Genomic DNA, 15,041 nt, shown 5'->3' on the forward strand with positions numbered 1-15,041 from the left:
ACCCCCTACAGAAAGTTTGGCTTGTGGCTAATCAGCAATGGGATTTAGGTTTGAGGGGCATTTACAGTGGCAAGGAAAATGGACTCAAAGTAACATGTAATGAGTAGGTACAGATGAAAGTGAATTATAGTGTTTCCACGGGATTTCACCCCATTTCCAGAGGATTGCCTTCCCTTTGATATAAGTGCTCGGTAAATAATATTATTTCCAAAACTGTAGTTATGTGCCCTATAACAATTTTTTTGGTCAATAACAGATCAGTATACTGGCTATACAATTCCTATTATCCAGTGATGTTAAAGCTATGGTAACATTTTGTGCAATGTATAACTCAAGTGTTCATGGTGATGCTGTCGGATGTCTTCTGTTTCTAGCTCTCTAGTATATATCTAAAAATCATATATGGTAGATAATACTACTTACTCAATAGTAAGTAACTGTTGCTAGTTTCTGTATTAACTATACCTTTCATGACTCAGGGAAGTATTCACTATTTTCATGTGGTTATTTTCATACTAGGTATCAGTCAGTAGCTTCAATAGTTCTGGGACTATTTCAAATCACCTGTTCACCTTTCTCTCTTTAGTGTCTTTTTTTTCTATTCATGCAAACTATTCTTTAACAGTAATTACTGTTCTTTTCTGCTAGGAAACCGTGTTTTCTTTAGTTCCTGGACGATCAGCACTTTGGACCTCAGATAATTCTGAAAAAGGAGCAGACTACGAAGACGACACTAATCATACTAGTGGCCTGTGTTAGTCACCAAGCATCATCTCATCCTGCTTGCTTGTCGCGTAGTAGGTCATCAATATTTGTTTTATGAATAAAGTATGAATAAAGGGAAGTCGTCAGTGTGTAAAAACCCTTCCATAACTTGAGTGTGCAGAAGCACGTCTCATTAATACTTCATGAACTTAAACCCTTCATCTTGACTTCTTTTGAACCAAAATGAAATTCTACACAAGCCTTCCTCAGTCAATCTGCCCTTGAGGCAGTGGCTGAAAACGTGTTATCATTTCATTTAAAAGCATTTTTTCCTTCCGTCCGAGAGCAATTATGGCCCCTGCAGTAGATCACATGGCCTCCCACTTCCCGCCTCGGCTGCCTGACGTCCCCGCCGGTTCCAGAGCCCCATCCCTGTCCGTCACAGAACTGCGCGTAAATCCGCCCTCTCCTTCGACCCCCGCCACCTGCGCTAGCTTCCGCCTAGCTCGCTTTTTGGGACAAGTGATGCTGCAAAGGAGCTCGGCTTCCGCGTCGGCGACAGCGTGGGCTCTGATGTCACCGCGCCTTGACGTCAGGACAACGTGCAGCGCGGTCGCCCGGGAGACCGGGGAAGCCGTTTTACACCCTGCGGAGTCCCGGGCTAGGTGAGGGTCATGGCCTTTCTCAGTTCTCAAAGGACCCGGCCGGCGGGGATGCAGTTCCGGCTCAGAGGCCAGCGGCGCGGGACGGCGGGGCGGAGGGGCCGGGTGGAGGAAGGGAAGGCGGGGCGGCCTCTTGGCGCCCCATGCGAGGCCTGGGCCAGTGGGCCCGGTCCGGCGGTTAGTTTCCTGCAGTCTCGGGCATGACCTCCCGCTCTCCTGTCCCTGACCTGGCCTTTTGTGAATCACGCCCCGGGAATGGTACTTAAGGAAGGGCCTGGAAGCAGACCCCGAGTTAATGACCGGGCGTGACACCGGTGTAAGAATCGGAAATGAACCACTAAGGACGTTTCTGCATTTAAGAACACACACGTCTATCTCGTGACCAGTGTCGCAGAGAAGGTTCGCAAACACTCACGTAGCAGCGGGCCACGTAACACTGTACTTTTGCCAAGGACAGTTTCCACATATATATAATGGGAAAGACCAAAAGGAACTTGTTTGGTAAAATAATGAATGGGTAAATTAAAAATTACAAGTTTTCTCCTGCTAAAGAGCAAACAGCCCCACACTTCTTGAAAAGCAGAATTATCTGCGAATTCTATTTTCATGGATAGTCACATCTTTATAAAGACCCAGTGGACTTTTTTAATGCCTTAGGAGCCATTTCCTTAAAATACAGGCGTAACAAAAATAAACATTAAAAGAAAGTAGTGCCCTTGTAATCACCTTGGGAATTTTAAGTGCCTACCTCTTAGTTCTAACCATCTGCACTGCTTAGCAGAAAAACAACTAGTTACTACAGATTGCCCTCGAAGTTTACATAGGTTTACAATAAGATAATGTTAAAGATCTCTTGTATATGAGGACAAGTTTCAAATGTTCTTGGGATGAATCCAATGAATGTATCTTGGCCGTATGAGAAGAGTGAGATTCCTAACCTTGTTACCATGTCTTCTTCGATATGCATCAAAATCATTTTCTTCTCCACCCTATGTGTTGGAAGTCCTTCTAATTTACCAGGGTGCTATTTTTAATTTTTCTTTCATAGTCAGAATCCTGCCATTTCTAGGGATATAGTAATATGTTAGAGTAGTCACAGTGAAGGCATTAAATAATAAATATCCCACTGGTATCTTGAATTTATATGTTGTTTAGGTACATGCTTGCTAATACTTTTGTGGATGGTTCTCTAAGAGGAGATATAGTTGGTTATTTAAGGGAAAACTATTTCCTATGGAGCCGAAGATACTATCATTTCCATTTACCAACGGTGGCGTAGCTGAAGATAATGAGCCTTCTGGTTTCTTGCCATGTGACTATGACAGTATCAGATTATGTACTTGGTCCCTTGGACCCATGTCCACATAATTAACTTTACTCCCGTGGTGGACCTCAGTTAACATTACCAAGCACACACACATGTGGGAAGACAGCTCATTACTTTTGTTTCTTTTAGATAGTGTTTATTGAAATGAGGGATATTTTGGGCTAACACAGGGTTGAGGAATCTCTCTTCCACTAGTGGTTGCATAGTTTACAAAAATAACACCGGCATTATATTTTTTCCTTCATTCTCTTGTAGGAAGACTTTGCTGACTTCCCATCCCCCACCTAAAAGATAGAGAGGTCATTATCCTTTCTTGACTGTTACGTTGCCTGTGTTTAGTTGTCATGGGCCTTAGACCATCGTTTCTGCTGTGGAATCTGTGTATCTGTCACTTGAATCTGCTGCACCACTCTACCATTCCGGCCTTGACATCTTCTACTCGTGTGTTTGTGTGTGTGTGTGTGTGTATGCGCACGCACGTGCACACATGTGTGACATTTGATTAGTACAAATGCATGAGTGGATTCATGTTCATCAGCACATCTGTGTATGCATGTTTATTCATGTGTGGAGGCTGGAGGTTGATGCCGAGTGTCACTCTCTACCTTACAGGGTCTCTCACCTGAATTCGGAACTGGTTAGTTCAGTCAGTCCAGCCACCCAGCTTGCTTCTAGGATCCTTGTCTCTGCCTTCCAAGGGTGGTATTTGTACATTTATGGGTGCTGGGATTACACTGTATGGCAAGGACTTTATCCAGTAAGACATCTTTCTTGTCCCCTTTACTTTTTCCATGGACAGATAGGTGGACTTTTCCTCGATAAGATTGGATTGAATATTCTTTGTCCGATTTGAGAAAAAATTGAAGGAAGAAAATAATGTCTCTGTTGTCTGTGGTTTCATGAAAGTAATATAAAAAAGTTTTATATTGAATTGTTGGTATTAGAAAATGAAAATCTGCTAAAAGTAAAATCTAGATAACTTTATATAGCTATCCATCTCTGTTATAGTTGGTATGTTGCCTTTGATGCTTTGGTGGCTCTTCAGTTCAGTTCCTGTATATCATAACTTAGTAACTCTAAGTATTTTTGATGGTACAAGTGTTTTTTCTTATCCTGCTTAGCTATAGTACGATACTATATTTGGTATTGGTTTCTATAGTTTTTCAGAAAAATGTTATTTTATAATACTGAAATAAGCCTACTTAAAATCTTACAGTTATTCTGTTGCAAAACAAATAATTAGTAAAGCACTATTATTATTTTTATTATTAGTTTATAAATTTCTGAAAAATAGAAAAGGTGTATTAAGTCAGTAATTGATATATATCTATATATATTTATATCTATCTATATCTATCTATATCTATCTATATCTATCTCTATCTCTATCTCTATCTCTATCTCTATCTCTATATCTATATCTATATCTATATCTATATCTATATCTCTATATATCTTCCTGTGTGAATGGCTTAAAAACTAGCTGAGGAGACTTAAATTGTACCTTCTACCATGGAACTGGCAAAACAAGCATCTGCTGAAGTGCTTATTGCCAGTTCATCCCTAGATACTAACAAAGTTTAAATCATTTGAGTTTCCTTGTCATGATATGACTTCTGACTATTGCCATCCATGTTTTTAGACTGTTTTTCTGCAGTGCTCTCTCAGTACGTTTGGGGGAATTATGGATCGTCACATTCCCATGCATGCCTTACCTGAAGAAATCCAAAAGGTATGACGTTGCCTTATAAGAGCCTCAGCAGTTAGATCATTCTAAAATACAGGAGCGTAAACTTAGAAAACTACAACAGAACGAGGGATGGATCTGAGGTGGGAGAAGGAGTAACTACACTGTAACTTACACTGCACAGAATATGTAATAAGACAGATGCAGAATCCCCCTCGAGTATTTAACTGGCTGTTGAGTCCGAGTGGAAGCAGATCCTAGAAATGTTCATGTGTATAGCTTTTTGTGATTTTTTTTTACATAATGCATTTTCACATGCATTAACTCTCATCAGTTACTGTGTGCCGGGTGCTGCTTTGTTGTGTTTTGTTTTAGATAGAATCTAATTGTGTAGCATCGGCTGGCTTAGAACTCACTGCATAGACCATGCATGCCTGGAATTCACAGAGATCTCCCTCCCTTTGCCTCCTGAGAGCTGGGATTAAAGGTGAGCACCACCATACCTGGTTTAGATAAGATTTTAATCAGTTACCAATCCGTCTTTTGTTCTACTCAGAAGGAAATTGTGGGTAGGCAAGGAGATGCTTTTCCAGGATTCCTTAGTATTTTGATAGCAGGCAGGCAGGAACAAAAGCAGGTAGCACTCTGCAGTAATCAGCTATCAGGAAGGCCTTGTGTAGCTGGAGCCTCAGCTTTAGAAGTGTTACAACTCTTGTACAGGCTTAGAGAACCAGGGCCCTTAGCTTTACAAGTATTTCAGCTCTTGTGTGGACCTTGGGAGTTGGGATTTCTAAGCCTTTGGTGGTAACCAGTTTTAAAACACCTAGACCTGGGGACTGTTTGAGGTCACCTGTTTCTAAAGACTGTTTACTTTCTGAAACTCTTTGTTTCCAGGGCCTGTGGTTCCTCTTGCTGGTCTCTCCCAGGCTTTCATTCTTCAGCTTCCTGCCCTTTCTGTGCTTCCACGGTTCCTCTCGTTTTTCGCCTTGGCCACTCTCTTGGATATTCAGTTGCCTCTTGTTGCCGTGGCCACTGTTTGAGTTGCCACTGTCTGTATGGGAGATGTTGTGACCAGACTTCTGCTGCTGCTGTGGGCACACGTATAGTTTAGTGGGTCTACATCTCCTACAGCTGCTGCTCTGTAGCTTTACAACTCGGACTGTTGACTGCCCAGCTCAGCTCTTGTGTCAGTTTTCAAGTAGCTGGCTGCTCTGCTACTTCTGTAGCTCAGTGTGCTCGCCTCTCAGCCATGTCTGTGGCTCACTGTGCTGGCTGCTCAGCCGTGACTGCTGCAGTGACTGAGCCACCGTCTCTGTGGTCTTGTTACCAGCTTAGCCTGACATATCAAAGGTGGGCAAGAAGTCACACAGGGAAGAAGCCTTCTCCTGAGCACAGTTGCAAAATGAGGGAAGAAACACAAAAGGGTGTTTCCTATCCCACCCTCCTAGTGAGCATACAGGCAGTTTATATAGGCAGAGAAAAGGTGTTTACAGGAATCACAGCCAGCCTCCCATGTACCAAACAAGACAATTCCCGCTTTGTACTTGTCCTTAACAGTTATTTGCAAGCTAGGACACCATGGAAAATGCTCCCCTACTCAGGTCTAGGTAGAAATAGTTGCAGGGTCATCTGGAGTTTACTTAGGCCTGTAATAGCAGAAAGTCTGATACAAACAGTTTCAAACAGTGCTGGCTATGGCTGTTCCTCCGGGCCCAGAGCAGGCAGCTGTGATCACTGTGTCATTTGCTCAGGGCCTCTCAGAAGTATTCAAAATGGCAGAGGCTGGCCTAGAATAGTGCAGCTGGCTATCTGATCAAAAGTCCTTTTAACTCAAGGCAGTCAGGGCTTGAATATCCAACAGCTGCATCTACAGAATCAAATGACCATACCCCGACAACTTTGCTAATTTAATAAGAAAACATAAATTTAAAAATAACTTACCATTAGCACTGGTAGTGATTCCAGTAGTAGTTCGGTAATACTTAGTGCCTAGGTAATATCCCAAGGAGAAATAAATCCCATTTCTCTCAATTTTACATTTAAAATACTGTGAGTGTGTATATTGTATGTGTGTATGTGTGCATGTATGTATGTGTGTGTGTGTGTGTTTGTTTGGACCACAGCATTTGGAGGTCAGAGGATGACTGGTGAGAATTGGTTCTCTCCTTCTGCCATGTGGGTCCTAGAGCTCAGATTGTCAGGCAGTGAGCGTCTTTATTTGCTGAATTGTCTTACGGGCTTTGATTTTATATTTATAATTTGTTTACTCTAGTTAACAAGCAATTTATCGCTTTTGTACTATCCTCCTCTGTATTAATTTACATCTGTTTTCAGGTAAAGGCATTTATTCTATATTTAGTTTTTCCAATAATAACTTAAAAAAAATCCCTCTTCAAAAATTGACATAAATTGTGAGTTACAACCTTATGCTTTAGCTGTCCTTGTTGAAACAGCTTCTCCAGCAAATCTGTCATCAACTCCTCCCACCCTTTATCCTGCTAAGAATTGAATGCAGGACCTCAGCATGTCTGTACGTAAGCTGGATCCCCCGCCTTACAGTCAGTTCTTCATTAATAATACTTCATCACTCTTCATTGGAAACCATGGTCAGTTCTCAGCAGTGCTTTGAACAGTGTGTGTGCTGCTGTGTATGGCCTGTTAACATTAGTCATGACATTGACTTCATGTGGTGCTGTTCTTGCTGCCCACCTTCCAGATTTATGGAAAGTTTAAATCACCCCATGCCATTCTTTTTACCTCTGAAGTTCACTGTAAAATGCTAAGCATATAGGAAGCTCAACTCTGCTGCTGCTTCAGAAATGGTACTTCCACGGGTTTGAAAAGAGTCTTCTTACTTGAACTATGTTCCTTTCGTGAAATAGCTTGGCTGTACTAGAGGTTAAAAGAAACAAAATAAAGCAAAAAGCCCATATTTCAGGTCCTAGTCACTTGTCAGGAAAAAAAAAATTAAGTAACACTAAAAGTCTACAAGACAGTGTTATGAGTTAAGTTCCATATAAGGCAGTGTCCAGGAGGCCAGAGAAATTGCTAAGCTAGTATAGGCACTAGCTGCCAAGCATGATGTCCTTAGTTGGATCCTTGGGACCCATGACAGAAGAGAACTGGCTCCTGTACACTGTCCTTTTGAGAGAGAATCCCTGGATACTGGGGCTCGTCAAATGTGGAGTTTTGTTGGTTCCTGAAAGCCAAGTATTTCAATAGACTTAAAGTTGCAGAGTGCTGTTTTCATGTTGGCAGGAGTTAGAAGCAAGGATGGCAGGTACTGTCCTGTCACTGCAGAGAAGGAGAACAGCAGGAGAGAGAGAGTCAGTGTCTAAGCCCAAGGACGAGGATACTAGTTATAGTCTTGTCCTGCACAGTGTGTAGAAGGTAAAGTATAACATTGTGCTTTTTCTCAGATCTAAGTTAGATACTCTTATAAAAAAATACTTTTATACCCATTAATGTCTGGCTGTTTGACTATCAAGCAGCCAAAATGTATATATGTGGACATCCTCAAACTTAGGAAGTCTTTAAAAGTAAGCATTTATTTTTCAAAACTTTACCTATATGTTTCCTGCACTGTCCACATTAACTTATTTAATTACGTAATGACCAGCTTGCATCATTCTATAGAGAGTCATGTTAAATATTTGAACATGCATATTGAACATCCCTGATCTGAAATGGAAAATGCTTCAAAAGCTGGAGGAATTCAGTGCTTATATTATGCTATAAATGTAAATTTTACACTATGAATCTGTTTCATGCATACATTAAGATGAATAGGATCATATTTAGGCTAGGTGTTTACCACAGGTAAAACATGAAGATTGTATTAGACTTGGATCTTGGCTCAGAGGTCTCATTTTATATATGCATATATTCTAAAGTCTGAGAAAATCTGAAATCTGAACCCCTTGTGTTTGTAAGCACTTTACATAAGGGGTAATTATCATGAATAATTTGTAATTATAATAGTGACAGTTCAAATTAGAATCAATTCTTTTTTAAGATGGAGAAAAGGACATTTCTCATAATGGCCTAGAAAATGTGTTTCACTTTTTTGAGGAGGAGGAAAGACTGGAGGTGGATGAATCAGCGTTAGTGTACAGCGACTGCGATGTCTTTCAAAGCCTTTTTTTCCCCCATTCTTTCTTGTCTCTTAACTTTTTGTATTACTTTATAGCCTGGTTCTTCTTCCTAAAGATGCCCCTGCTGTGTTTCTTTATTTTCTTTTCTGTGTATAGGCAAGGAGGGCTTCTGCAGAAATCAGAGAGGAGAGGTGAGAGAGCGCTTTCTTCTTTCTCTCTGTACTTCTGCTGTGTGATATGATAATGGATGTTCAATGCATTAAATGTGAAAATGGCTATGCTTCACTGTGCCATTAATAGCAAAAGGAGCAGTAGTGGAGAAATGACAGTTGGAGGAAACTAAAAAGGAGGTGAGAGAGGAGGCCATCAAAGGAAAGAATGGAAGAGGATGATGGGTAATAAGCTGAAGTGAGAGTCTGTTGCCCGCTCAGAGGCAAAGATTAAGTCACCTTTCTTTGATCTCATCTCCTCAGGGAATCTTAGGGAAGAAGAAGTAAGATAATCTTTGACTTTTGTTTCCTGATTCTTTTTGCTTTTTATCATAGTTTCTGGCTGAACACACAGCACTTCTCAGACTTCCATCTCCAGAAGTGACAAAGAATGTGTAAGAGGCCTGTGGGGCATATATGTCCCTGTTGTCTTTTGCTGGACTCTACATTTTACTTCTGTGTGTACTTAACACTATCTCTGAGTCTGTTCTTTCTCTGGGCTGAGCAGATTCCTACCTGTCTCTGGCCTCAGATAACCAGCAATGTTGCTGGAAGCTTCACCCGGTCTTCTGCAAGTAGAATGCAGCGCAGTTCTGCATTCTTTCACGCTTACAGTTTAAATTGAAAACGGCACTTAGAGCTCAGCAGCCATTAACTGTGTATCTCTTCCTCTCAGAAGTGTCATTTTAGAGACCTATGTCCTCTTGTTAGAAAAAATAAAACAAATTTCTTTTGCTGTTTTTGCTAGGGGATATGAGTAGGTCAAAAAGAACAGCAACAAAGTAGTGGAAAGTCAGTTCCCACAGGCAAAGTTAATCCCTTGTTTTTAAAATGGTGACAAAATGAAGACATTACAGGATGTTAGCATCAGATCTTGATTACCACCCAACACAAAGTAAAGGGAGCAGGGTTGTTTATTTTGCAAAACAGAAGTGTCTGTGCAGAGGCTGGAGAGCACACTGTTCCTTCCGGATAACAAGCTTTCCCCAGCACTAACAGCTCGTTTTGTCCTGTTTCAGTAAAGTAATTTTAGTACTTTGGAACTTTGAAATTTATTCAGAATAACAGTTTTATATTTCCAAGCACAGGTTGTCACTGCCAGAGAAAAATAAGCTTAATCTTTTAGGTCATTTTGGGCCACTGAAAGAAAGTGGTCTTAGAAATGGTGTGTGTGTGTGTGTGTGTGTGTGTGCGCGCGCACTATATTCTAAAGCATTTGCAGTTTTGACACCTTATAATGCAAGCTGTGTAATTTATGGGAACATTATTTACTTAATGTTGTGATCCAAAGTATTTCATTAGTAAAAATATTTTGAAAAAATACCATCTTGAAAAGTCTTCATTTTTCAATTTGTGGTTAAAAAGTTCTTTTGTTAACTGGCTATAGAAGGTTATAGAGGTTTCTGGGTTCCTAGGAGAAAAAGAGCTATTGGAGGAAGTAGGCATTACCCTCATGTGGAGGTGGTCATAATGTGACATGCATAATTTTTATAGCATAAATCTGACATTTAGTTACTTATTTATTGATCAATAAAATGTCTTTATATTGATACGGTATTTTAATTTAAATCACATTTATTTATTTTTATGATTTGAAAATTAAACTACATGCAATTTTAAAAAGTAATATGGAGAGGCTTTATGGGATAACATTTGGCCGACTAAAGGATGATATTATAACCAGAAGATTGACGGTTGATGCAGTCAGTTCAGAGCAGTGATTCCTCACATTGTCTTTTAAAAGCTGCACTCAACTTTCCCATTTCTCTTTCCTCCCTCCATGCCATGACTCCTGGTAGCTATTGATCTGATCTTCAACAATTTTGTTATTTTAAGAATGTTATTATATAAATGGACATCACATAATGTACAACATTTTGGGTGTTAATTTATATTAGGCAATATTTCAGAATTTATTCAGGTTGTTTGTATCAAGAGTGTCCTCGTTTTTAATTAATTAATTAATTAATTAATTTTGTTTGTTTGTTTGTTTTTCAAGATGGAGTTTCTGTGTAGCCCTAGCTATCCTGGAACTCATACAGATTCACCTGCCTCTGTCTGCTGAGTGCTGGGATTAAAGGCATGTTTGACCATCGAGTGAGTTTCCTCACTTTTATTACTGGATATATGTTTTGAATGTATCAGTTCATTTAATCAGTCACCTGTTGGATTGTATATGGACTGTTCCCAGTTCTTAGCTAGCACATACAAGGTATTTACATGAATATATGTTTTTATTTTTCTAATAGAAATAGACAATGATGTGTGGTGAGTTTATTTTTTAAGAGCTGATAAATTGTTTATCAGATAGATATACCATCTTATACCCTTACGTCAGTATACATGTGATCTACTTTTTCCACATCTTTACCAGCGCTTGAGGATGTCAGTAGGAATACTGATCCCACTGGAATTTTAATTTGTATTTTCTTAAAATCTAGTTCTAAAAATACAGAACATCTTTTCCCATTACAGATGGTTGTGAGCCACCATGTGGTTGCTGGGAATTGAACTCAGGACCCTTGGAAGAGCAGTCAGTGCTCTTAACCTCTGAGCCATCTCTCCAGGCCCCCCCACCTGCCATGATCCATTTTGAATATACTTTTGTGTAAATGGAGGTTTAGTGTTTGTTAACACATGTTAACACAAGTCTAGCCAGTTTACCTGTACCGTTTCTTGAAAAGGCTACCTTGCCTTCATTGAATTGCTTTCATGCCAACAAGTTGGCCTGTTTATATGGCCTTTCTAGGTTCTTGTTCTCTTCCATTAACCCCTGTTCTTCCTTTGCACAGACAGCATTGTGTTGATTGGTTAGTAATACAGTCATCTCTTCCATTCTTCTTCTTCTTTTTTTTTATTGGCTATTTTATTTACATTTCAGATGTTATCCCCTTACCCCATTCCCCCCCCCCGGAACTCCCTATCCCATCCCCTCTCCTCCTGCTTCTATGAGGATGTGCCCTCACCTCCCCACCCTAGAATTCCCCCCCCCACACACACACACACACTGGGCATCCAGCCTTCATGGGACCAAGAATCTCCTTTCCCACCTAAGCTGACAAGGCCATCCTCCCCTACATATACAGCTGGAGTCATGGGTCCCTCCCTATGTGCTCCCTGGCAGGTGGTTTAGACCCTGGGAGCTCTGGTTGGTTGGTATTGTTGTTCTTCTCATGGGGCTGCAGACCCTTTCAGCTCCTTCAGTCTTCTCTCTAACTCCTCCATTGGGAACTCCCTGATCAGTTTAATGGCTAGCTGTGAGCATTCACCTCTGAATATGTCAGACTCTGGCAGACCTCTAAGGAGACAGCTATATCAGGCTCCTGTCAGTATGCACTTCCTGACATCAGCATCTACCTTTGGTGACTGCACATGGGATGGATACCCAGGTGGAATGGTCTCCAGGGGGCCCCTCCTTCAGTTTCTGTCCCACACTTTGTCTCCATATTTGCTCCCTTGAGTATTTTGTTACTCCTAAGAAGGACCGAAGCACCCACACTTGGTCTTCCTTTTTCATGAGCTTCATGTGTTCTGTGAGTTGAATCTTAGGTATTTCAAGCTTCTGGGCTAAAATCCAGTTATCAGTGAGTGAATACCATGTGTGTTCTTTTGTGATTGGGTTACCTCACTCAGGATGATATCTTCTAGTTCCATCCATTTACCTAAGAATTTCTCGAATTCATTGTTTTTAATAGCTGAGTAATACTCCATTGTGTAAATGTACCACATTTTCTGTATCTATTCCTCTGTTGAAGGACATCTGGGTTCCTTCCAGCTTCTGGCTATTATAAATAAGGCTGCTATGAACATAGTGGAGCATATGTCCTTGTTATATGTTCGAGCATCTTCTGGGTATATGCCCAGGAGTGGTATAGCTGAGTCCTCAGGTAATGCTATGTCCAATTTTCTGAGGAACCGCCAGACTGACTTCCAGAGTAGTTGCACCATCTTGCAATCCCACCAACAGTGATGGAGTGTTCCTCTTTCTCCACATCCTCACCAGCATCTACTATCACCTGAGTTTTTGATCTTAGCCATTCTTATTGGTGTGAGGTGGAATCTCAGGGTCGTTTTGATTTGCATTTCTCTGATGACTAAGGATGCTGAACATTTCTTTAGGTGCTTCTCTGCCATTCAAGTTTCCTCAGTTGAGAATTCTTTGTTTAGTTCTATACCCCATTTTTTTAATAGTGTTATTTGGTTGTCCGGAGTCTAATTTCTTTAGTTCTTTGTATATATTGGATATTAGCCCTCCATCGGATATGGGATTGGTAAAGATCTTGAACCAGCACCATTTGTTGAAAATGCTATCCTTTCCCCACTGGACAGTTTTAGCTCCTTTGTCAAAGATCAAGTGACCTTAGGTGTGTGGGTTTATTTCTGGGTCTTCAATTCTATTCCATTGACCTTCCTGCCAGTCTCTGTACCAATACCATACATTTTTTTTTTTTTAACACTATTACTCTGTAGTACAGCTTGAGGTCAGGGATGGTGATTCCTCCAGAAGTTCTTTTATTGTTGAGAATAGTTTTCGCTGTCCTGGGTTTTTGTTATTCCAAATGAATTTGAGAATTTCTTTTTCTAACACTGTGAGGAATTGAGTTGGGATTTTAATGGGGATTGCATTGAATCTGTAGATTGCTTTTGGCAAGATGGCCATTTTTACTATATTAATCCTGCCAATCCATGAGCATGGGAGATCTTTCCATCTTCTGAGATCTTCTTCGATTTCTTTCTTCAGAGACTTGAAGTTCTTGTCATATAGATCTTTCATTTGCTTGGTTAGATTCACACCAAGGTATTTTATGTTATTTGTGACTATTGTGAAGGGTGTCATTTCCCTAATTTCTTTCTTTCTCAGGCTGTTTATCTTTCAAGTAGAGGAAGGCTACTGATTTGTTTGAGTTGATTTTATAACCAGCCACTTTGCTGAAGGTTTTTTTTTTTTTTTAAATCAGGTTTAGGAGTTCTCTGGTGGAAGTTTGGGGGTCACTTAAGTATACTATCATATCATCTGCAAATAGTGATACTTTGACTTCTTCCTTTCCTATTTATATCCCTTTGACTTCTTTTTGTTGTCTAATTGCTCTGGCTAGGACTTCCAGTACTATATTGAATAGGTAAGGAGAGAGTGTGCAGCCTTGTCTAGTCCCTGATCTTAGTGGGATTGCTTCAAGTTTCTTTCCATTTAGTTTGATGTTGGCTACTGGTTTGCTGTATATTGCTTTTACTATGTTTAGGTATGGGCCTTGAATTCCTGATCTTTCCAAGATTTTTACCACGAAGGGATGTTGAATTTTGTCAAATGCTTTCTCAGCATCTAGTGATATGATAATGTGGTTTTTTTCCTTTGAGTTTGTTTATATAGTGGATTACATTGATGGATTTCTGAATATTGAACCATCCCTGCATTCCTGGGATAAAGCCTACTTGATTATGATGGATGATTGTTTTGATGTGTTCTTGGATTCGATTTGTGAGAATTTTATTGAGTATTTTTGCATCGATATTCATAAAGGAGATTGGTCTGAAGTTCTCTTTCTTTGTTGAGTCTTTGTGAGGTTTAGGTATGAGCCTGATTGTAGCTTCATAGAATGAATTCGGTAGTGTTCCTTCTGTTTCTATTTTGTGGAATAGTTTGAAGAGAATTGGTATTAAGTCTTCCTTGAAGGTCTGATAGAATTCTGCACTAAAACCATCTGGTCCGGGGCATTGTTTGGTGGGGAGACTTTTAATGACTGCTACTATTTCTTTAGGAGTTATGGGACTGTTTAGATGGTTTATTTGCTCCTGATTTAACTTTGGTACCTAGTATCTGTCTAGAAAATTGTCCATTTCATCCAGATTTTTCAGTTTTGTTGAGTATATGCCTTTGTAGTAGGATCTGATGATATTCTTAATTTCCTCACTTTCTGTTGCTATGTTTCCCTTTTTAGTTCTGATTTTTTTAATTTTGATACTGTCTCTGTGCCCTCTGGTTAGTCTGGCTAAGGGTTTATCTATCTTGTTTATTTTCTCAAAGAACCAGCTCTTGGTTTTGTTGATATTTTGTATAGTTCTTTTGGTTTCTACTTGATTGATTTCAGCCCTGAGTTTGATTATTTCCTGCCGTCTACTCCTCTTGGGTGTATTTGCTTCTTTTTGTTCTAGAGCTTTTAGTTGTGCTGTCAAGTTGTTAGTGTATGCTCTCTCCAGTTTCTTTTTGTAGGCACTTAGAGCTATGAGTTTTCCTTTTAGCACTGCCTTCATGTAGTCCAACAAATTTTGGTATGATGTGTCCTCATTTTCATTAGATTCTAAAAAGTCTTTAATTTCTTCCTCTCTCTCTCTCTCTCTCTCTCTCTCTCTCTCTCTCTC

At 40.1% G+C, this 15,041-nt stretch overlaps 1 protein-coding gene across 1 annotated transcript in view; it reads left to right on the forward strand.

Annotated features, from left to right (window-relative positions):
* Positions 1–1,314: 1,314 nt before the first annotated feature.
* Lekr1 (leucine, glutamate and lysine rich 1) overlaps positions 1,315–15,041 on the forward strand; it is a 168,304-nt gene continuing 154,577 nt past the window's right edge. The window contains exons 1-2 of the mRNA XM_028763565.1: positions 1,315–1,370; positions 4,337–4,426. Of these exons, the coding sequence (XP_028619398.1) occupies positions 4,379–4,426 (48 nt within the window). The 5' untranslated portion in view covers positions 1,315–1,370; positions 4,337–4,378. The remainder of the gene's footprint in view (positions 1,371–4,336; positions 4,427–15,041) is intronic.

This window comes from Grammomys surdaster, unplaced genomic scaffold (assembly GCF_004785775.1).
Source record: "Grammomys surdaster isolate TR1022 unplaced genomic scaffold, NIH_TR_1.0 139, whole genome shotgun sequence".
NCBI classification, from domain to species: Eukaryota; Metazoa; Chordata; class Mammalia; order Rodentia; family Muridae; genus Grammomys; species Grammomys surdaster.